The sequence below is a fragment of the Esox lucius genome, chromosome 17, assembly GCF_011004845.1.
Source record: "Esox lucius isolate fEsoLuc1 chromosome 17, fEsoLuc1.pri, whole genome shotgun sequence".
In the NCBI taxonomy this organism is placed as follows: domain Eukaryota; kingdom Metazoa; phylum Chordata; class Actinopteri; order Esociformes; family Esocidae; genus Esox; species Esox lucius.
Genome location: NC_047585.1, coordinates 47,679,053 through 47,703,336, shown reverse-complemented (window position 1 = coordinate 47,703,336; position 24,284 = coordinate 47,679,053). Strand labels below are relative to the sequence as shown.

Genomic DNA, 24,284 nt, shown 5'->3' with positions numbered 1-24,284 from the left:
GTAGCATCTATAATTCCGAATGTACCATCAGTGAATCAGGATGTACCATCTCTAATTCAGTATGTCCCATCTGTGATTCAGAATGTATCAACTGTGATTCAGAATGTACCATCAGTGAATCAGGATGTATCATATCTAATTCAGAATGTACCGTCTGTGATTCAGAATGTAGCACCTCTAATTCAGAACGTACCATCTGTGATTCATAATGTTCCGTCTCTAATTCAGAAGATACCATCTGTGAATCAGAATATATCGTCTCTAATTCAGAATGTACCATCTCTAATTCAGGAACATCTACGCTTCAGAATATACCATCTCTAATTCAGAAAGTTCACTGAATCATGATGCTTGATTTGTGTTAACTAAGCTATGTCTTTCTCTGAGTCCTTTTTGCACTGCAGGTGCCATGTTTCACCAACTGACGGACTCACTTAACTACTACAATCAGTTACGACACTGCCAGTGCAATTTACTGCCTGTAAAAGCTTGATCATGTACTATATTATGAATCGAGTACAGTATATAATTACCAGTTGTCTTTAGCTCAGTCTACCACTAGAATAACATTTTGGAAACAAGCATCCCGCAGATTGAAAGCTGTGACTACTGGTGCTGCTGGGAGAGCCACTGCTCCTGACTGGGCAGTGGGACACTAATTACAGATTAGATTGATGAAAGACACCCATAAGCCCGCTACTTAACCCTCCTCTAAACCCTGAACCCACACCTACAACCTGCCCCTAAACACGCCCCTAAACCCCGCCCCTAAACCCTCCCCCACACCTACACCCCGCCCCTAAACCCTCCCCCACACCCTGAACCCACACCTACACCCCGCCCCTAAACACGCCCCTAAACCCCGCCCCTAAACCCTGAACCCACACCTACACCCCGCCCCTAAACCCTCCCCCACACCCTGAACCCACACCTACACCCCGCCCCTAAACCCTCCCCCACACCCTGAACCCACACCTACACCCCGCCCCTAAACCCTCCCCCACACCCTGAACCCACACCTACACCCTGCCCCTAAACCCTCCCTGACACCTCGCCCCTAAACCCTCCCCCACACCCTGAACCCACACCTACACCCCGCCCCTAAACCCTCCCCCACACCCTGAACCCACACCTACACCCTGCCCCTAAACCCTCCCTGACACCTCACCCCTAAACCCTCCCCCACACCCTGAACCCACACCTACACCCTGACAAATGTATTCATAACATATTTAGAAATGTACACTAAGTCACACATTGAAATATATTCAAAATGTATTCACATATATTCCTGTATGTATATTTTTCCCCAATATAGAAACAACACTATTTACCAACGTAACGCACCACAATGACAACATGCGACTTACCAAAGCTGTTCTTCACATCTCTCCTTAGCCCACACAACATGGCTACACAACTACACCTACAATATTTTCACAACCTCCAGAGGGACTGACAACAATAAGTCACCAGTGCTGGTCAGTGTGTGTAGACTGCCCAGTCGAATCGAGCAGAGTTGGAGTAAAGAGCACACAACAGTGTGACTGTCAGACAAACCAGAAGTTACAGGCTCTGGTTAAGGTGTAATACAACAGGTCTCCCGTTTAACTGCGTTCTTAGACAATCCGGCTGCTTCTACGCGTCAGTCTAGTCCAGAACGTCGGTCTACAGGGCTGTTCAGAGTCTGGAGAATAAAGCATCAGGTGCCAGGCTCCTGAGTAGCAGCGGTCCAGTATCCAGAGGTATCCAGAGGTATCCAGTGGTATCCAGTGGACACTAGAGTCTCTAGAGGTGAAATCCTCCAGATGTACCTAGGAGTTGCAGCAGGGCTGCTGTGTACCACTTGCTGCTGTGATCGACAGTGTGTATTGCTGTGCTGTGATGCAGCTCCAGTCACCAAACCCCCCATTGTCTCTCTCTCTCCATGTATCTCTACTTCCCACTACCTCCCCCTCTCTCCCGGTGTATCTGTTCCTCCCCCTCTCTCACTGTATATTATATCTCTTCCTCCCCCTCTCTCCCGGTGTATCTCTTCCTCCCCCCTCTCACTGTATCTCTTCCTCCCTCTCTCTCCCTTTATAGTATATCTCTTCCTCCCCCTCTCTCCCTGTATCTCTTCCTCCCCCTCTCTCACTGTATAGTATCTCTTCCTCCCCCTCTCTCCCTGTATATTATATCTCTTCCTCCCCCTCTCTCACTGTATCTCTTCCTCCCCCTCTCTCCCTGTATAGTATATCTCTACCTCCCCCTCTGTATAGTATATCTGTACCTCCCCCTCTCTCCCTGTATATTATATCTCTTCCTACCCCTCTCTCCCTGTATATTATATCTCTTCCTACCCCTCTCTCACAGTATCTCTTCCTCCCCCTCTCTCACTGTATCTCTTCCTCCCCCTCTCTCACTGTATCTCTTCCTCCCCCTCTCTCACTGTATCTCTTCCTCCCCCTCTCTCCCTGTATAGTATATCTCTACCTCCCCCTCTCTCCCTGTATAGTATATCTCTTCCTCCCAACCCCTCTTTCTACCAGAATCTCCCTCCTTCCCATCTCCCTTTCTCCCTTCTTCCCTTCCTTTCTCCCTCCATCCCTCCATCCCTCCCTTCCTTTCTCTCTCTCTGTTCTGTTACACCTCATCATGTCTCCTCCTTCCTCCCATGGACTGAAACAGAGGTGTCCTCTCTCCATCTGTCTTCCCTCTGTGTGGGTTTAGGGGCATGTGAAGGGGAAAGGGAGTGTAAATTGACAACACTCCATCGTAACCATTCTTCCACATTTACTGGATTGGTTTAACAGCTCAGAAAATAACCTCCCACTACTCTTTTTCTGTCTCAACAATGCCAGAATGTGGAAGATCTAATGTCAGGCACTCGTTTGAACGACCGCTGTATTAAGTTACTTTTCAAGTATCTCAGTCTGAAGCTGCTCCTTCACACTCACACCCTGGTTCAAATTAAGAAGATTTCTAAAGATGCAACACTACCTCAGCCATAATGAGGTATCCAATAAACCCCATGTCATTAAGTGTCCTCTTAACTCCAATTGAATTATGATAAGAAAATAATATAAAAATAATAATATAAAAAGAAAAAAGAGCTGGTCTATGACACGTAATGAATCTTTTCCCAGGACACTGAATACCTCCACCCCAAGAGAAATGGAATGGAGAACAGGGGCTCCCCCATCACCCCCACTCTCTTTCCCCCATCACCCCCACTCTCTCCCCCATCACCCCCACTCTCTCCCCCATCACCCCCACTCTCTCTCCCCCATCACCCCCACTCTCTCTCCCCCATCACCCCCACTCTCTCCCCCATCACCCCCACTCTCTCTCCCCCATCACCCCCACTCTCTCTCCCCCATCACCCCCACTCTCTCTCCCCCATCACCCCCACTCTCTTTCCCCACCACCCTCTCTCCCTTCTACTCCCCTCTCTGTCTTCCCCTCCCCACCACCCCCCTCTTTAGTGTTACCCCGTGGCCCTTCTGTAGTTCGTTTCCAATTCCATGCTACTAAATCATCCTAGCACATGAACAGAGACCCTGGAGAGATCTGCATAGACACACATACACACGTACAAACACACACACACACGCTACAACCACACACACACAAACACACACACACAAACATACACACACATACAAACACACACACGCTACAGCCACTCATACGCATTATTCACAACACAGGAATAAAGCCTCTTTTTACACATTGCTCATCTCCCCATTTGACTGTCTCTTTCCCTCTACTCCCCCATCACTCCCTCTCTGCTCTTTTGTCTCGCTCTTTCCTTTATTCTCTTTCTGCTCTCCTCTATCCCTCCCTCTCCTTCTCTCCTCTATCCCTCCCTCTCGCTCCCTACTCTATCCCTCCCTCTCCTTCTCTCCTCTATCCCTCCCTCTCCTTCTCTCCTCTATCCCTCCCTCTCCTTCTCTCCTCTATCCCTCCCTCTCCTTCTCTCCTCTATCCCTCCCTCTCCTTCTCTCCTCTATCCATCCCTCTCTCCGTCTGGTTCTCCATTCTCTCTGTCTCATCCCTCTCTCTGTTTTCTACTCATTCCTGTCTGTCCTCTTTTTTCCCATGTATGAATGTATAGTAAAATAGAAAGGCTGTTTGCTAGGACATTGTGTTCAGGGAAGGTGGTTGGGCATTTCCGCAACTGACTTTGGTTGAGTTTGATTCCAACAAGAGGCTGTGTTGATTGGACAGGCGTTAGGGTCCAATCAACATTAGGGTCGTTAGGGTCCAGGGTCCAATAACCCTTTCTGTCTTTCTAATCAAACCCTAAAATTAATCCTAACCCTAACCTCACTGTTCTGATGCCTAACTCTAACCCTAACCTCACTGCTGTGATGCCTAACACTAACCCTAACCTCACTGTTCTGATGCCTAACACTAACCCTAACCTCACTGTTGTGATGCCTAACACTAACCCTAACCTCACTTTTCTGATGCCTAACACTAACCCTAACCTCACTGTTGTGATGCCTAACACTAACCCTAACCTCACTGTTGTGATGCCTAACACTAACCCTAACCTCACTTTTCTGATGCCTAACACTAACCCTAACCTCACTGTTGTGATGCCTAACACTAACCCTAACCTCACTGCTGTGATGCCTAACTCTAACCCTAACCTCACTGTTGTGATTCCTAACACTAACCCTAGCCTCACTGCTGTGATGCCTAACACTAACCTCACTGCTGTGATGCCTAACACTAACCCTAACCTCACTGCTGTGATGCCTAACTCTAACCCTAACCTCACTGTTGTGATGCCTAACACCAACCTCACTTTTGTGATGCCTAACACTAACCCTAACCTCACTGTTGTGATGCCTAACACTAACCCTAACCTCACTGTTCTGATGCCTAACACTAACCCTAGCCTCACTGCTGTGATGCCTAACACTAACCCTAACCTCACTGTTGTGATGCCTAACACTAACCCTAACCTCACTGTTGTGATGCCTAACACTAACCCTAGCCTCACTGCTGTGATGCCTAACACTAACCCTAACCTCACTGCTATGATGCCTAACACTAACCCTAGGCTCACTGCTGTGATTCCTAACTCTAACCCTAACCTCACTGCTGTGATGCCTAACATTAACCCTAACCTCACTGCTGTGATGCCTAACACTAACCCTAGCCTCACTGCTGTGATGCCTAACACTAACCCTAACCTCACTGTTGTGATGCCTAACACTAACCCTAACCTCACTGCTGTGATGCCTAACACTAACCCTAGCCTCACTGCTGTGATTCCTAACTCTAACCCTAACCTCACTGCTGTGATGCCTAACATTAACCCTAACCTCACTGTTGTGATGCCTAACACTAACCCTAGCCTCACTGCTGTGATGCCTAACACTAACCCTAGCCTCACTGCTGTGATGCCTAACTCTAACCCTAACCTCACTGTTGTGATGCCTAACACTAACCTCACTTTTGTGATGCCTAACACTAACCCTAACCTCACTGCTGTGATGCCTAACACTAACCCTAACCTCACTGTTGTGATGCCTAACACTAACCCTAACCTCACTGTTGTGATGCCTAACACTAACCCTAGCCTCACTGCTGTGATGCCTAACACTAACCCTAACCTCACTGCTATGATGCCTAACACTAACCCTAGGCTCACTGCTGTGATTCCTAACTCTAACCCTAACCTCACTGCTGTGATGCCTAACATTAACCCTAACCTCACTGCTGTGATGCCTAACACTAACCCTAGCCTCACTGCTGTGATGCCTAACACTAACCCTAACCTCACTGTTGTGATGCCTAACACTAACCCTAACCTCACTGCTGTGATGCCTAACACTAACCCTAGCCTCACTGCTGTGATTCCTAACATTAACCCTAACCTCACTGTTGTGATGCCTAACACTAACCCTAACCTCACTGCTGTGATGCCTAACACTAACCCTAACCTCACTGCTGTGATGCCTAACATTAACCCTAACCTCACTGTTGTGATGCCTAACACTAACCCTAGCCTCACTGCTGTGATGCCTAACACTAACCCTAGCCTCACTGCTGTGATGCCTAACTCTAACCCTAACCTCACTGTTGTGATGCCTAACACTAACCTCACTTTTGTGATGCCTAACACTAACCCTAACCTCACTGCTGTGATGCCTAACACTAACCCTAACCTCACTGCTGTGATGCCTAACACTAACCCTAACCTCACTGCTGTGATGCCTAACTGTAACCTTAATCTTAACCCTCTTGCCAGCACTTTGATGCTTTACCTTAACATTAAATTAACCTTAACTGTTAACCATCAATTATTTTTCATTTCAAATCAATTATGTTAATGACCAACATAATAGCAAAATGTAAAAAAAACAACATAACAGTGATTCATTAAGGACCAATAGCACTGGGAATATGTTGATAACGAAGATAATTGCTGTGATTTATATTCATAATGAACGTAAACACGGTTCACAAAATGCATATATAACTCTAAAACTATTTTACCTCTGGCATGATGACTCATTTGCTGAGAATTGTTAATAAGCAAAACTGACCCTAGAATGAGACTTTGTGGTCATAATGAATATGATGTGAAAGACAGACGGTCCATTGGAACTGTGATTTGTTTAGCGTATGGAACCATGCAAATCAAATGTATTACCACATGAACACAATGAGTCAAACCCAAGGAGGCTGCTTAGTTTAACTGGATGTCCCAAATTGCAGGCTATTCCCATAGAGTGCACTTAACCAGAGCTCTGTAAGTACATTACATTATGGGATTGGCAGCCATTCTGGGGGCAGTCTTAGTTACCAAGACAAAGATACAACCACTACTAGATCATCAGAGATACAGACGATGCACAGGAAATACATCTGTTGCTAAAAGAAAGACAACAGGTATTACATAATAATATGTCAATTAAAATAAATTAAAATGGATAAATTGTGGTATAACAAAGAAGTAGATGTTACAATGATGTCATCGAAAGCAACATTGTCTGCAGGGAAAATGACTTTTCCTGAAATTCACAAATGGGAGTAGTTTCAAATACAAAAAAAAATATTATATGTTGAATGACATCTTCCAAGATTGTAGGAATATATCATAAGAATTCAATTCTACTTTTGTAGAATTTTGTACAATTTGTTATTTTCCCATGTCCATTAACCCCATAAAAAGCATCAGATATGCAGATATTTCTTTAGAGATCTCACCCAATTTTCTTTTTGGACCAAAAACATTGTATCCATGTTTATTTGTATTTTTACATAATATACTTGTTTTTGTCATATACTTGTTTTTTTTTATAAGCAAACAGATGAAAAACTTTATTTAAATATTGGCACAGACCTGTCTATATAAGATCCCACACTTCCCAGTCTATTTCAGAGATAAAAACAAGCCATGAATTCCAAGGAACTCTCTGTGGACTCAAAACTGTGTCAAGGCATAGTAGTGGGAAAGGTTATGAAAATGATCATGCATTGAAAGCTCCCAGGAGCAGAAATTAATGAGGGTCTGAATTGTTATGTAAATCAGATATTTCAGATTTTTGTTTCCAAAAATGTAAACATTTTTGATGTTTTTGCTTTGTCATCATGAGTTATTTTGGTTGATTGATAGCAAAAAATAAAGTATTCTTGGGAATGCCTCCACCAACTTTGTCATCTTGGGTATACCTCCATGAGTTTTGAGTCATCTTGGGTATGCCTACACCACCCCTGAGTCATCCTGGGTATGCCTCCACCAGCTTTTGACATGTGGATTTGGGCAGTTTCACCTAGTCTTTCTTGTAGATCCTCAAGCTCTGTCTGATTGGATGGTGAGCATTGTTGAACTGTGATCTTAAGAGTATACTTGATGTAGTATATTTATTTTTTTATTTTAGTTTACTTTAACAACCTCATTCTTCACCAAGCTGTCCATCAAAAGCAAAGAAAGCTGACCTGACAGTGGCAGACAATCATAACCTGAACCACATTCAGTATAACCACATCTCAAACCACAGTGTTACAGGAGGGGTTCCCAATCATCGTGGAAATGGAGAGAACCATGTTCCTGTAAGAGGGGAAAAACTGGTGGATTCATAACAAAAAAGCCAACCTCCTTTGAGAAGTTTCTTTCTTCTTTTGTTCTGTCAAGCGTCATAGAGTAGATTACTTTTGTCACCTTGAGTGTGGGCCTTTTTTGTGTGTGTGTGCATGCGTGCGGGTGTGAGTGCTGGGCCTCCTGCTATCCAGGGAACACATGCCTGAACACATGCCTGAACACATGCCTGAACAAATGCCTGAACACACAGTTCTAAAAAGTGACTCATACACTGAGTTTAATTGTCCTTCCATCTTGAGACATAGCCAGTTTGTCTACATCAGCTCTGTGAAGTGATAATGATGGCCTCCCAAGGCTTCAGAGGAAAACTGTCCATGCAAATCAACATCCAACGTCCTGTTCATTAGTGCCCACTGTAGCAAATTGGTTTGCCTTGAAAAAAAGGGTATCTTTCTGGACATATATTGGGGACTGCAACAAATGCCCAAATAAGATTATGCTAACAGATTCAGGAAGGATTTTTGTCATGTAAGAGAGAAACAGTTGGTCTTATAGCCTCAACAATCCAGGGGATATCCGCATGTTACCTATTTATAATGTTTTGAATGACTGATTTTATTTTCGAAATATTATGAAAAGTACTTTTATGAAATAGATAAACAGAACAACAATAAACACAAGATGTTGGTCAATATTTCCTGAGACCAAATAAAAGAGTCTAGAAATCTTCCATACACACAAGCACCCTGGAGAAGTTGCTCTTCAAGGATAAATCTCAGGTTTAACTGTAGCAGGTAGTAACTTTGAAATTGTTGCATGCTGTCTTTACAGTTTTTCCATTATAAATAATACCTTCCATTGTCACAGTACATCTTGTATTTCTACGATTGCAAAACTGCACCCAACCCGATTTTATGAACCCAGAGGGAAAGAAATTGAAAAAAAAACATTCTAAGAAAGCTATTTAAAATACTAACAAATACTATATAAAATGGCTTCCAGACTTTAATTGGCACCATGATTGGCACCATACATAATCACACACAATAAGGAAGAAAATGACTTTCTTAAATGTCTAGCCAAGTCATACATTAGCAAAGCAAACAGCCTTCCACACAGTTATGTCGGATGGACCCTTTATCTGGTTAATTCACTTTGCTATTGGTGGTCTCACACACACACACACAAACACACGCACACACTCACCTACACACACACATACAAGCCCACGCACACACCCACACACACACAAGCACACGCACACACCCCCCCACACACACACACTCAGTCACACACACAAGATCACGCACACACTCACCCACATACACAAGCACACGCACACACTCACCCACACACACACACACACACACACTCAGACACTCACCCACACACACACACTCAGTCACACACACAAGACCATGCACACACTCACCCACACACACAAGCACACACACACCCACACACACAAGCACAAACACACCCACACACACACACTCAGTCACACATGCACTCACAGATACACACAAAAGGCCATTAGATAATTAGTTGGTTTCATTGACAATCACAGGAAAGCTGCTGCACTTGAAATGCAAAATGTTCTCTTCCAAAAAGCTGTTCACTATTTCTCTCTCATTTCTTCTATCTCTCTTTAAAAAAACTCTTTCCCTCTGTTTCTAATTCCTCCCAACGTTCAGGTGCTTCATGCCACAGACTTTCACTGTCTCTCTGCCTACCTCTCCCAAACTTAGTGGTACTGCATACTGCATTCATTCTCTCTTTTCAAAATGTTCTTTCTCTTTATTCCTCTTTCTCTCACTTTCTCTTTCCATATCTTTATCTCCCTCCATTCCACTCCTTTCTCATTCCTCCAAACGTAGGGGTGCTTCATGCTACATGTTTCATTCCTTCCGCTACATGAAGCTTTGACATAATGGGGACACATAATAGCAGCACAGCATCCGTGTCTCTTCAGATTTTGTTTGTTTTTCTTTGTTGCCATTGTCTTATCATTTAAGAGACAGGAGTAAACATCTTACCCACAAAAACCCTGACGAATGTGCTCTTATCTGCCATACAACAGTTAGGAGAAAAGCAATTTTGCAGGCGGAAGAAGACACAAGATCATTAGATTGGCTTTATTCTATTAGTTAATCCTGTCTGTCACAGATTCCATTAGTCAATACGTGTCAGTGTAAATAAAAAGTCTACACACCTCTGTAAAAATGCCAGGTTTTTGTGATGTAAAAGAATGAGACAAAGATAAATAATGTCAGAACGTTTTCCACTTTTAATGTGACCTATAATGTGAACAATTCAACTGAAAAACTAACTGAAATCTTAGAGGGGGAAAAACTGAAAAATAAAAACCTTACAATAACCTGGTTGCATAAGTGTGCACATTCTTATAACTGGGGATGTGGCTGTGTTCAGAATTAACCAGTCACATTCAAACTCATGTTAAATAGAAGTCATTACACACCTGCCATCATTTAAAGTTACTCTGATTGAAAACAAGTAAAGTTCAGCTGTTCTAGTAGGATTTTCCTGACATTTTCTTAGTTGCATCATAGAGCAAAAGACAAGGTGTGCAGAGAGCTTCCAAAAAATAAGAGGGATCTCACTGTTGAAAGATATCAGTACAAAATAATTTCCAAAGCATTAGATATACCATGGAACACAGTGAAGACAGTCACCATCAAGTGGAGAAAATATGTCAAAACAGAGACATTACCAAGAACTGGACATCCCTCCAAAATTGATGAAAAAGGACCAGAAGAAAATTGGTCAAGGAGGCTTCCAAGAGGCCTACAGCAACATTAAAGCAACTGCAGGAATTTCTGGCAAGTACTGGCTGTGTGCTACTTGTGACAACAATCTCACATATTCTTCATATGAATGGGCTAAGGAGTAGAGTGGCAAGACGGAAGCCTTTCCATACAAAGAAAAACATCCACGCTCAGCTGTAGTTTGCAAAAACAAACATCAAGTCCCCCAAAAGCACGTGGGAACCAAGTTTGAACTTTTTGGCCATAATTCCAAAAGGTAGGTTTGGCGCAAAAACAACAATGCACATGACCCAAAGAACACAATACCCACAGTGAAGCATGGTGGTGGCAGCATCATGCTTTGGGGCTGTTTTTCTTCAGCTGGAACCAGGGCCTTAGTCAGGGTGGAGGGAATTATGAATACCAGGCAATTTTGACACAAAACCTTTAGGCGTCCGTTAGAAAGCGGAAGATGAAGAGTAAGTTCACTTTTGAGCACGACAACGACCCAAAGTACACATCCAAATCCACAAATGAATGGCTTCACAAGAAAAAGATTAATATTTTGGAATGGCCCAGCCAGAGCCCAGACCTGAATCCAAATGGGGTGAACTGAAGAGGGCTGTGCCCTGGAGATGTCCTCGCAATCTGACAGATTTGGAGCGCTTTTGCAAAGAAGAGTGGGCAAATATTACCACATCAAGATGTGCTATGCTAATAGACTCCTACCCAAAAAGACTGAGTGCTGTAATAAAATCAAAAGGTGCTGCAACAAAGTATTAGTTTAAGGGTGTGCACACTTACAGTGGGGAAAACAAATATTTGATACACTGCCGATTTTACAGGTCTTCCCACTTACAAAGCATGTAGAAGTCTATAATTTTTATCATAGGTGTACTTCAACTGTGCATGTCTAAAACAAAAATCCAGAAAATCAGTAATTAATTTGCATTTTATTGCATGACATAAGTATTTGATACATCAGAAAAGCAGAACTTAATATTTGGTACAGAAACCTTTGTTTGCAATTACAGAGATCGTACGTTTGCTGTAGTTCTTGACCAGGTTTGGACACACTGCAGCAGGGATTTTGGCCCACTCCTCCATACAGACCTCCTCCAGACTTTCAGCTCCCTCCAAAGATTTTCTATTGGGTTCAGGTCTGGAGACTGGCTAGGCCACTCCAGGACCTTGAGATGTTTCTTACGGAGCCACTCCTTAGTTGCCCTGGCTGTGTGTTTCAGGTCGTTATCATGCTGGAAGATCAAGCCACGACCCATCTTCAATTCTCTTACTGAGAGAAGGAGGTTGTTGGCCAAGATCTCACGATACATGGCCCCATCCATCCCCCCTTCAATATGGTGCAGTCGTCCTATCCCCTTTGCAGAAAAGCATCCCCAAAGAATGATGTTTCCACCTCCATGCTTCACGGTTGGGATGGTGTTCTTGGGGTTGTACTCATCCTTTTTTTCACTTCAAAGACGGCAAGTGGAGTTTAGACCAAAAAGCTCTATTTTTGTCTCATCAGACCACATTACCTTCTCCCATTCCTCCTCTGGATCATTCAGATGGTCATTGGCAAAATTCAGACGGGCCTGAACATGCGCTGGCTTGAGCAGGGGTACCTTGCGTGCGCTGCAGGATTTTAATCCATGACGGTGTAGTGTGTTACTAATGGTTTTCTTTGAGACTGTGGTCCCAGCTCTCTTCAGGTAATTGACCAGGTCCTGCTGTGTAGTTCTGGGCTGATCCCTCACCTTCCTCATGATCATTGATGCCCAACGAGGTGAGATCTTGCATGGAGCCCCAGACCGTCATCTTGAACTTCTTCCATTTTCTAATAATTGCGCCAACAGTTGTTGCCTTCTCACGAAGCTAATTGCCTATTGTCCTGTAGCCCATCCCAGCCTTGTGCAGGTCTACAATTTTATCCCTGATGTCCTTACACAGCTCTCTGGTCTTGGCCATTGAGGAGAGGTTGGAGTCTGTTTGATTGAGTGTGTGGACAGGTGTCTTTTATACAGGTAACGAGTTCAAACAGGTGCAGTTAATACAGGTAATGAGTGGAGAACTGGAGGGCTTCTTAAAGAAAAATTAACAAGTCTGTGAGAGCCAGAATTCTTACTGGTTGGTAGGTGATCAAATAAAATGCAAAAATCCAAGAACTGCCACCTTAACGTGGTGGAGGGGTTTGAGTACCCGAGTGACCCTAGGAGCTATGTTGTCTGGGGCTATATGCCCCTGGTAGGGTCTCCCAAGGCAAACAGGTCTTAGGCGACGGGTCAGACTAAGAGCGGTTCAAACCCCCCTTAATGATGAAAAAAATATTGAGTACCGTGACGTCGCCTGGTATGGCGCAGCCGGGGCCCCACCCTGGAGCCAGGCCCGGGGTTGGGGCTCGTATGCGAGCGCCTGGTGGCCGGGCCTTCCCCCATGGGGCCCGGCCGGGCTCAGCCCGAACGGGCGACGTGGGGCCGCCCTCCCGTGGGCTCACCACCCACAGGAGGGACCATAAGGGGCCGGTGCGAAGAGGATCGGGCGGCAGTCGAAGGCAGGGGCCTAGACAACCCGATCTCTGGACACATAAACTAGCTCTAGGGACGTGGAATGTCACCTCGCTGGCGGGGAAGGAGCCTGAGTTAGTGCGTGAGGTTGAGAGGTTCCGATTAGAGGTAGTCGGGATCACCTCTACGCACGGCTTGGGCTCTGGAACCACACTCCTTGAGAGAGGATGGACTCTTCACCACTCTGGAGTTGCCCATGGTGAGAGGCGGCGGGCTGGTGTGGGTTTGCTTATAGCTCCCCAGCTCTGCCGCCATGTGTTGGAGTTTACCCCGGTGAACGAGAGGGTCGTTTCCCTGCGCCTACGGGTCGGGGATAGGTCTCTCACTGTTGTTTGTGCCTACGGGCCGAACGGCAGTGCAGAGTACCCGACCTTCTTGGAGTCTCTGGGAGGGGTGCTGGAAAGTGCTCCGACTGGGGACTCTATTGTTCTACTGGGGGACTTCAACGCCCACGTGGGCAACGACAGTGACACCTGGAGGGGCGTGATTGGGAGGAACGGCCCCCCTGATCTGAACCCGAGTGGTGTTCAGTTATTGGACTTCTGTGCTAGTCACAGTTTGTCCATAACGAACACCATGTTCAAGCATAAGGGTGTCCATCAGTGCACGTGGCACCAGGACACCCTAGGCCGCAGGTCGATGATCGACTTTGTTGTCGTCTCATCTGACCTGCGGTCGTATGTCTTGGACACTCGGGTGAAGAGAGGGGCGGAGCTGTCAACTGATCACCACCTGGTGGTGAGTTGGATCCGATGGCGGGGGAGGAAGCTGGACAGACTCGGCAGGCCCAAGCGTACTGTAAGGGTCTGCTGGGAACGTCTGGCCGAGTCTCCTGTCAGAGAGATCTTTAACTCCCACCTCCGGCAGAGCTTCGACTGGATCCCGAGGGAGGTTGGAGATATTGAGTCCGAGTGGACCATGTTCTCCACCGCCATTGTCGAAGCGGCCGCTCGGAGCTGTGCCCGTAAGGTCTCTGGTGCCTGTCGAGGCGGCAATCCCCGAACCCGGTGGTGGACACCGGAAGTAAGGGATGCCGTCAAGCTGAAGAAGGAGTCCTATCAGGCCTGGTTGGCTTGTGGGACTCCTGACGCAGCTGACGGGTACCGACAGGCCAAGCGGGCTGCAGCCCGGGTGGTTGTGGAGGCAAAAACTTGGGCCTGGGAGGAGTTCGGTGAGGCCATGGAGAAGGACTATCGGCTGGCCTCGAAGAGATTCTGGCAAACCATCCGGCGCCTCAGGAGAGGGAAACAGTGCCCTACCAACGCTGTTTACAGTAGAGGTGGGCAGCTGTTGACCTCAACTGAGGATGTCGTCGGGCGGTGGAAGGAATACTTCGAGGATCTCCTCAATCCCGCTGTCACGTCTTCCATTGAGGAAGCAGAGGATGAGGGCTCAGAGGTGGACTCGTCCATCACCCGGGCTGAAGTCACTGAGGTGGTCAAGAAACTCCTCGGTGGCAAGGCACGGGGGTGGATGAGATCCGCCCTGAGTACCTCAAGTCTCTGGATGTTGTGGGGCTGTCTTGGTTGACACGCCTGTGCAACATCGCGTGGCGGTCGGGGACAGTGCCTCTGGGATGGCAGACCGGGGTGGTGGTCCCTCTTTTTAAAAAGGGGGACCGGAGGGTGTGTTCCAACTATAGGGGGATCACACTTCTCAGCCTCCCCGGGAAAGTCTATGCCAGGGTTCTGGAGAGGAGAATACGGCCGATAGTAGAACCTTGGATTCAGGAGGAACAGTGTGGTTTTCGTCCGGGCCGTGGAACACTGGACCAGCTCTATACCCTCTACGGGGTGTTGGAGGGTTCATGGGAGTTTGCCCAACCAATCCACATGTGTTTTGTGGATTTGGAGAAGGCATTCGACTGTGTCCCTCGCGGCATCTTGTGGAGGGTGCTTGGGGAATATGGGGTCCTGGGTCCTTTGCTAAGGGCTGTCAGGTCCCTGTACAACCGAAGCAGGAGCTTGGTCCGCATTGCCGGCAGTAAGTCAGACTTGTTCGCAGTGCATGTTGTCACCGGTTCTGTTCGTAATTTTTATGGACAGAATTTCTAGGCGCAGCCAGGGGCCGGAGGGTGTCAGGTTTGGGGACCACACAATTTCGTCTCTGCTCTTTGCAGATGATGTTGTCGTGTTGGCCCCTTCTAACCAGGACCTTCAGCATGCGCTGGGACGGTTTGCAGCCGAGTGTGAAGCGGTGGGGATGAAAATCAGTACCTCCAAATCCGAGGCCATGGTCCTCAGTCGGAAAAGGGTGGCTTGCCCACTTCAGGTTGGTGGAGAGTGCCTGCCTCAAGTGGAGGAGTTTAAGTATCTAGGGGTCTTGTTCACGAGTGAGGGAAGGATGGAACGGGAGATTGACAGACGGATCGGTGCAGCTTCTGCAGTAATGCAGTCAATGTATCGGTCTGTCGTGGTGAAGAAAGAGCTGAGCCACAAGGCGAAGCTCTCGATTTACCAGTCAATCTACGTTCCTACTCTCACCTATGGTCATGAGCTTTGGGTCATGACCGAAAGGACAAGATCCTGGATACAGGCGGCCGAAATGAGATTTCTCCGCAGGGTGGCCGGGCGATCCCTTAGAGATAGGGTGAGAAGCTCGGTCACCCGGGAGGAGCTCAGAGTAGAGCCGCTGCTCCTCCACATCGAGAGGGGTCAGCTGAGGTGGCTTGGGCATCTTTTTCGGATGCCTCCGGAACGCCTTCCTGGGAAGATGTTCCGGTCCCGTCCCACCGGGAGGAGACCCCGGGGAAGACCTAGGACACGCTGGAGGGACTATGTCTCCCGGCTGGCCTGGGAACGCCTCGGTGTCCCCCCGGAGGAGCTAGAGGAAGTGTCTGGGGAGAGGGAAGTCTGGGCATCCCTGCTTAGACTGCTGCCCCCGCGACCCGGCCCCGGATAAGCGGAAGAAGATGGTATGGTATGGTAATTATTTAAAAATCATACAATGTGATTTTCGGGAATTTTGTTTTAGATTCTGTCTCTCACAGTTGAAGTGTACAGACCTTTACATGCTTTGCAAGTAGGAAAACCTGCAGAATCGGCTTTGCACGATCACAGCCCCGCCCCTAGGAGCCTGTTTCGAACCGTCATTGCCGTGCACTTCATCCTAGCTGTCATCCTACGCTTGTTGAATGACATTTGAATGAGTTGACGGTCATCTCCATCAGTGCAAAGTCATTTTCGCCCTCTGCCAGTCTATAGTTTTGTTGTCCCCAATGTCTGTTGCTTGACCTTGTTCTTATGAACCGCCGTCATTGACATTTTCAGGATGGAAGCAACTCACTGTATCCCTCTGCCAGTAAAGACAGAATAAAACTCTTCTTTTCCTCACTCAAAGCTTTTTTCAACTCTTTTGTCATGCTGAATAGTATTTATTTTGTTCAAATTACCTTTGAGGTACTAATTGCACTATTTTTGCCATCCAGCTGGTCCTATTGCAAGAGAATAGTAAATACCACAGCATTGGTGTTTATACTTTTGGAATGAAATGGCTGCCATACATGTAGAGATGCTAAATTTAAGAAAAATGTGGATTGGTCTCTTAATCGTTTCCAGAGCTTTATATACCGATTCATCTAAAAAAAAGTTTCATATCCTGGAAATATATTTTTTCTGTAATTCAATTTAAAAGGTGACAGCTTCATATGGTCTAGATTCATTACACATAAAGTGAAACATTTCAAGCCTTTTTGGTTTCAATCTTGATGGTTATGGCTTACAGGTCATGGAAATCTAAAAACCCTCAAAATATTAGAATAAAAATTTACAATACAGAAATGTATTTTAAGATACTGGATTTTTTATTTCAATGAGCTGCAAGCCAATATCATCAAGATTGAAACAAAAAAAAGCTTGACATTTTTCACTTTATGTGTAATGAATCTATATATGAAGGTTTCACTTTTAGATTTCTTTTTTTTAGATGCACCTGTATATATACAGCAGGTAAATAAAATGACATTTTAAATGTATCAGCTTAATCTTACACTCAAAACATTTAGTGAATGTAACCTTTAATTGAGTGGAAATTATTTGAAGAGAAACATTCATCATCAACAAAAACATCCAGAGCACACAGGACCTCAGACTGGGGCACAGATGAATGTTTCAGCACGACAGCAACCTGAAACACACAGGCAGGACAACACTGGAGAGGGTTTCAGAACATCTATGAATGTCCTTAACTGGCCCAGCCAAAACACAGACCAAAACCAAGGCCAAAACACAGGCACAAACACAGGCCAAAACACTGGCCAAAACCCAGGACAAGACCCAGGACAAAATCCAGGACAAAACCCCAGGACAAAACCCCAGGACACTTCTATGGGGAGAACTGAAGATTGCGGTTCAGCTAAAACATAAGATTTTGCCATGGCAGCGTCTATTCAGCCACGTCACTGTACCCCTCGGCAGTAAAGCAGAAAACACTGTCTTTAAAAGTCCTGATGTCAATCCCAAGAATTAGTGGCACTATGAAAATTGGGATCTAGAAGCATCATGTGACCAACCTTAACAATTCTGCCAAGCAGAATGGGATAAAATCTATAGAAACTGTAGGCAAAGCTGTCACATACTGTAAAATACTTATTAGATATTTCTGAAGTGAAAGGTGGTTCTATGAAATATTCATGTGTGGAGGCGGAATACTTATGCACACAACCCTTTTTTTTAATTTAAGATCATATTCATTGATTTTGAGTGTCAGTGTTTTAAAATAAAACACAATTTGTTTAACAAGTTCATTTTTTTCTTCCTCAAACAGATGAATGAAGCCGAATATTTTATGTTGCTTAAGCGAGTTCTTTTGGAAGTCATGCAGCATAAGAAAAATGAACAAAAACAAACCAGACCACATGCACTGCCAGCACTGCAGAGCTGTGTTTTTGTTCTTCAAACGCTTTCAGGGAGCCACCCACGTATGACCATGATATGCATATGATGGCTAATAATCTAGTAATTAATCTCCTGTGACTGAAGAGAACATCATACAAAAAAATTTGCATTCCAAAGAGAGAAGAACTAAGGTACAGCATCCACGCTTGTTTGGGTTGTAGTGGTCACATAACTGTGATCAAAGTGTTATTGTTTTCAGAACACAAGAACACATGGAAAACAAAACAGCATCCCCATAATCCCACCATTAAAATCAAGTAAAAAAACATACTACACTATTCTACCCAAAATAGAACATTTTTGTTTATAAGTCCATTGAAAATACAATTTCAAAACAGGGAACATGTCATAAATCAGCTATTCCAGACAGTCAAGAAACCCAAAATCCCTCAAAATTTTTGGAAACACCAAAATTATTGACTGTGGAAACAGATTCCCAATGCATAAATCAAAAACGAGTTACTGTAGAATTGACATATTTGTGACGTATTTGTGGGAAATATTTTTTTGGGGAAAACTTTATTTACACTTAACACCTGTGTAAAATATTGTTTGAAGTGAGTTAGAGAATGTATGCTAAGCTAGCCACTATTTAACAACATACAAACAATGCTAAGCATTATCGAGTCAAAATGTGAAATATTTGAAATGTTTTATCCATTTTTATTTATTTTACTGTTCTGATGCCCTGAAGGTCACAGGCTCATGTACTCCATTTGACCCTTAAAATGAATGGTCTGACTCTCAGGCCTGTGTTTTGTCTGTTCCCCTCTATGACACTACCAAGCTGTGTAAGAAAGGGACTGTGTTGGCATGTATAGAGGCTGGAGCCAGGTGCAGGATGGAGTGAATCAAAGTTGAAATGGTTTATTTTATACACAGTTGTCCACAGCAAAGCGTAAACACCAGCAAAGCATAAATCAATACAGTCTACTATGTGCGTAAAGTGAAACAAAAACACACAGGGAATTTCCCTGGAGATAAAAAAAAATCCAAAAGGGCTCAAAGAGCCAGCAACACATCCACAATCAACAATAACACACAAAGCCATGGGGGAGCAGAGGGACTATATACACGTAGACTAATGAGGGGATATGAACCAGGTGTGTGTGATAACAAGACAAGACCAATGGAATGATGAGTGGAGAGATGATAGCAGTCAGAAGGTGGGTGACGACGAACGCCGAAGCAAGGGGAGGAGTCAGCTTTGGAGTGAGTTGTGACACTGTGGAAATTCTTCTTTTCTTCAGTCTCCCAATACTATGCTGATGCTTGGCCAGCACTAGAAAAAATACATCTGAATCCTTTAAATTTCAATGCGGTTTAACTATTTCAACTAATACAAAATTTTTTGTTGTGTTTTTTAACATTACATGAATAGTGTAGGACAATTTTCTTAAACATATTTTGAACAAGTGACAGATTTCAGGAACGAGGGCTTTTGACACATCACTATTTTAGAGGAGAGCTGTTTGTAAGAAGAAAAACATGTTCTGGGAGGTTTTGTCTTTTTTGTAGAAATGCCTTTTTGAAGATGTGAACTTTAATGTGACTTAATAAACTAGTATGCGAAGTGTAAATAAGGATACAATTTAAAACTCAAACTCTTGTTTAAGTAGCGCCTGTACTTTTTGAGGAGGCTGAAGAAGGCCCATCTGTCCTTCAAGATCCTTTTGAACCACTAAAAAATCTAAAGCATTCTGACTAACTGCACCACAGTGTGGTTAGGCGGTTGCTCTGTAGCCGACCGGAAGGCCCTGCACTGGGTGGTGAAAACCACCCAGCACATCACTGATGCCCAGCTCCCAACCATTGTAGACCTCACAGGGCAAACGGCAACTTCAGAGACCCTTCACATCCATGCCACAAACTGTTTGTCCTCCTATCATCAGGCAGGTGGTACAGGTCTCTTGGAACCCACACCAGCTGGCTCAGAAAGATTTTCTTCCCATCTACTGTAACCCTGCTGAACTCTGAGACCCAACACTGACCATACCCCCCCCCCCGCCTCTCAGGGACCTTGTTGCACTTCTCCCTTTATATTAATGGACTCTTACACTTCCTTGCAAAGTCTGATAAGTATGTTTTCCGTTGTTACAGGTACATGTCTACCGTGGGAACCTCACTGCTGCTATCCCTACATTTCAGTTGCACATGCTATGTTGCACATTCAATTTGCCTTCACTGCACATCTAGAATTGCCATCATGCTTGCATTTTTACAGTTGTTACATACACATATCTACCTTTGGACCTCATTGCTGCTGTCTCTGCACATGCTACCTAACTCCTTCAATTTGCCTCGATTGCACATCTAGAATGCCATTTAGAATTGCCACTTGAACCTGCACAACTTCTATCCCACTTGTAACATCCACTTTACCTAATACTGTAAATGTAAATGTTCTGTCCCCCATTAATTGCAGATTTAGTATTGCCATTTGTACAGCATTTGCATTCTCTGCACATCTATACATTCCACTTGTAATATAGATATACTTAATACTTCGTCTGCCGTCTTCTATTTGCACTTCTGGTTGGATGCTAACTGAATTTCGTTGTTCTGTATTTGTACTAGTTCATTGACAGTTAAGTTGAATCTAATCAAACCTAGCGGTCCCCAGAGGAAAAAGCACATCATTTTCTGGTTAAATGCTGAGAAGGGCTGGTCTGCAGTACACGCTCCTCTTCCTCTTGAATCTTTGCACAATGTGTATGAATAATTTAGAAAATGTTCAGACTTGTTAGCAGTTGGTAGCTACATACATGTACTTCAAGAAATGTATTTGTTTTTACTGTTTTTAAATAAAATAATTTCAATCCCAAGGTAAAAGAATGACGGGTGTCCAAACTAAATGACTTATAAACATACAAACCCGATTCCAAAAAAGTTGGGACACTGTACAATTGTGAATAAAAACAGAATGCAATGATGTGGAAGTTTCAAATTTCAATATTTTATTCAGAATACAACATAGATGACATAATACAAAATGTATCACTTCAAGGGAAAAATAAGTTGATTTTAAATTTCATGGCATCAACACATCTCAAAAAAGTTGGGACAAGGTCATGTTTACCACTGTGTGGCATCCCCTCTTCTTTTTATAACAGACTGCAAACGTCTGGGGACTGAGGAGACAAGTTGCTCAAGTTTATAAATAGGAATGTTGTCCCATTCTTGTCTAATACAGGCTTCTAGTTTCTCAACTGTCTTAGGTCTTCTTTGTCGCACCTTCCTCTTTATGATGCGCCAAATGTTTTCTATTGGTGAAAGATCTGGACTTCAGGCTGGCCATTTCAGTACCCGGATCCTTCTTCTTTGCAGCCATGACATTGTAATTGATGCAGAATGTGGTCTGGCATTGTCATGTTGGAAAATGCAAGGACGTCCCTGAAAGAGACGACATCTGGATGGGAGCATCTGTTGTTCTAGAACTTGGATATAACTGTCAGCATTGATGGTGCCTTTCCAGATGTGTAGGCTGCCCATGCCACACGCACTCATGCAACCCCATACCATCAGAGATGCAGGCTTCTGAACTGAGCGCTGATAACAACTTTGGTTGTCCTTGTCCGGATGACATGGTGTTCCAGTTTTCCAAAATGAACTTCAAATGTTTATTAGTCTGACCACAGAACACTTTTCCACTTTGCCACAGTCCATTTTAAATGATCCTTGGCCCAGAGAAAACGCCTGCGCTTCTGGATCCTGTTTAGATAGGGCTTGACCTATAGAGTTTTAGCCGGCAACAGCTAATGGCACGGTGGATTGTGTTGACCGACTATTCTCTGAGAAACTCCTTTCTGATATTGCTCCACTATTTTCAACGGCGCAGCATTGGGGGAATCGGTGATCCTCTGCCCATCTTGACTTCTGAGAGACACTGCCACTCTGAGAGGCTCTTTTTATACCCAATCATGTTGCCAATTGACATAATAAGTTGCAAATTGGTCCTCCAGCTGTTCCTTATCTGTACATTTATCTTTTCCGGCCTCTTATTGCTACCTGTCCCAACTTTTTTGGAATGTGTAGCTCTCATGAAATCCAAAATGAGCCAATATTTGGCATGACATTACAAAATGTCTCACTTTCAACATTTGATATGTTATCTATATTCTATTGTGAATTAAATATAAGTTTATGAGATTTGTAAATTATTCCATTCCTTTTTTACTCACAATTTGTACAGTGTCCCAGCTTTTTTGGAATCGGGTTTGTATTTGGTAAAGAAGGAGGCACAGGGAATAAATTGCACAAACATTTACTTATAATAGCTTGCTGTAAACAAGTGAAAAATGAAACAAGCCTGAACATTAAATTAATTTTGATTATTTTATTGATTGGCATTAAATGTATGTGTATTTAATTCTGTATATTGTTGTGTAAATCTATTTTTACTGGACATATTCCTTTGTTTTGATAAACCTGATAATCCCAAATAAACCTATATGTGTCAATTATCCATTAACAAGAGAAAGAGAAACACTCTGGAAATGTTCAGGCAGATACTGCATCGGCCAAACTCTCTCTTTATATATGACTCAGAATAAAACATCTGACAGTCTTGGTATAGTAAAGCCCATGCTTTGATTTTGGTTCAAAGCAGTAAGGCTTGACAGTCTTGCACCATCCTCTTGAGAGTTTGCCAGTATGGCAATGCCTTGGTGATATAAAATTAATGCTCTCATTAATGCATATCATCTCACCAGAAATATTGTAGGGCTTTCATAGATGGAATATGAAAATCACTGCAGAGCTTCCCAGGGCCAACCTGATGATTCAACAAAAACAGAATCTCAAGAAGTTTTGGAACTGGTTCCATGTTGCTCCAAAGTCCAAATCTATTAATGTACAGATGCAGCCTTTATTTGTCCAGCTGTCAGGACAGATATGTATCAAATTCCACCAGTTGATATCCCATAGGGAGATAATCATATTGTATAGACGCAGCTGTCTCAGTAGTCCACCTGATAAGAGCAACAGTCCTGAGTAAAACCCCTTTCTCTTCCTCTCTTCCTCTCGCTCCATCCATCACACTTTTACTGTCTAAAGTCATAAAGCAATTTATAGCTTTGATTGTTCCCATTATAAACATATGTTGCTTGCTTTTTATGACATAAAACAAGCTGTAATTCTGTCAGGGCTCATCTTCAGTCCATGCCCCTTGTCATAAATATAACGATAAATTGACACAGCAATGAGTAAAACATGAAATATTAAATATCTACCAAATTCAAATCAATCCCAATCTATCTGAGTGAAGGAAGAACCTCTATGTAACTATAAATATGGTGTGCTGAGTTCAGATCAAATATCCATTTAGAACCACTATGTAACTATAAGTGTGGTCTGCTGAGTTCAGATCAAATATCCATTTAGCAGACCACAGTTATAGTTACATAGTGGTTCTAAGTTCAGATCAAATATCCATTTAGAACCACTATGTAACTATAATTGTGATCTGATGAATTCAGATCAAATATCCATTTAGAGCCACTATGTAACTATAACTGTGGTCTGCTGAGTTTAGATCAAATATCCATTTAGAATATCTATGTAACTATAATTGTGGTCTGCTGAGTTCAGATCAAATATCCATTTACTGCTGTCACACACTGGTAGACTCCAGTGACTTTCCTGTTGTGTCAGGCCCCATCAACTGTGTTCACCATGCCTTATACAGTCCATTGCTTTGCTTAACTGTAAAGCTCAGTGTGCCATAGAAACAGGGTGTCCTTTTTTGTCATGAATCTGGAGGTAGAATTGCAACCAAGGTAAGGATTATGTGATAACAGTTGCAAACCGTGAGTATTGGAACTAGGCCCTCAGTTGTGGAAAAAGATCTGACCTCATACATATAGATGGTGAACTCAGATCCCAGTGTAAACAGAGCATGACTTGAGACCTTTATTTTCCAGACCTACTGTATGTAGAAGAAGCAATTATTTGATGACAGAGTCAAATGGTCCTAAGCCACGCCTCGACTGTGGCTCATAGGAAGATGTAAAGC

At 44.0% G+C, this 24,284-nt stretch overlaps 1 protein-coding gene across 7 annotated transcripts in view; it reads right to left on the bottom strand.

Annotated features, from left to right (window-relative positions):
• grip2b (glutamate receptor interacting protein 2b) overlaps nucleotides 1-24,284 on the bottom strand; it is a 399,250-nt gene that overhangs the window by 192,070 nt on the left and 182,896 nt on the right. Inside the window, exon 1 of one of the 7 annotated variants that reach the window (XM_029113940.2) lies at nucleotides 1,371-1,867. The exons of the other annotated variants lie outside the window; for them this stretch is intronic. Coding sequence (XP_028969773.2) covers nucleotides 1,371-1,410 — 40 coding nt within the window. The 5' untranslated portion in view covers nucleotides 1,411-1,867. Of the gene's footprint in view, nucleotides 1-1,370; nucleotides 1,868-24,284 lie in introns of those variants that run through there. 7 annotated transcript variants of the gene reach the window in all.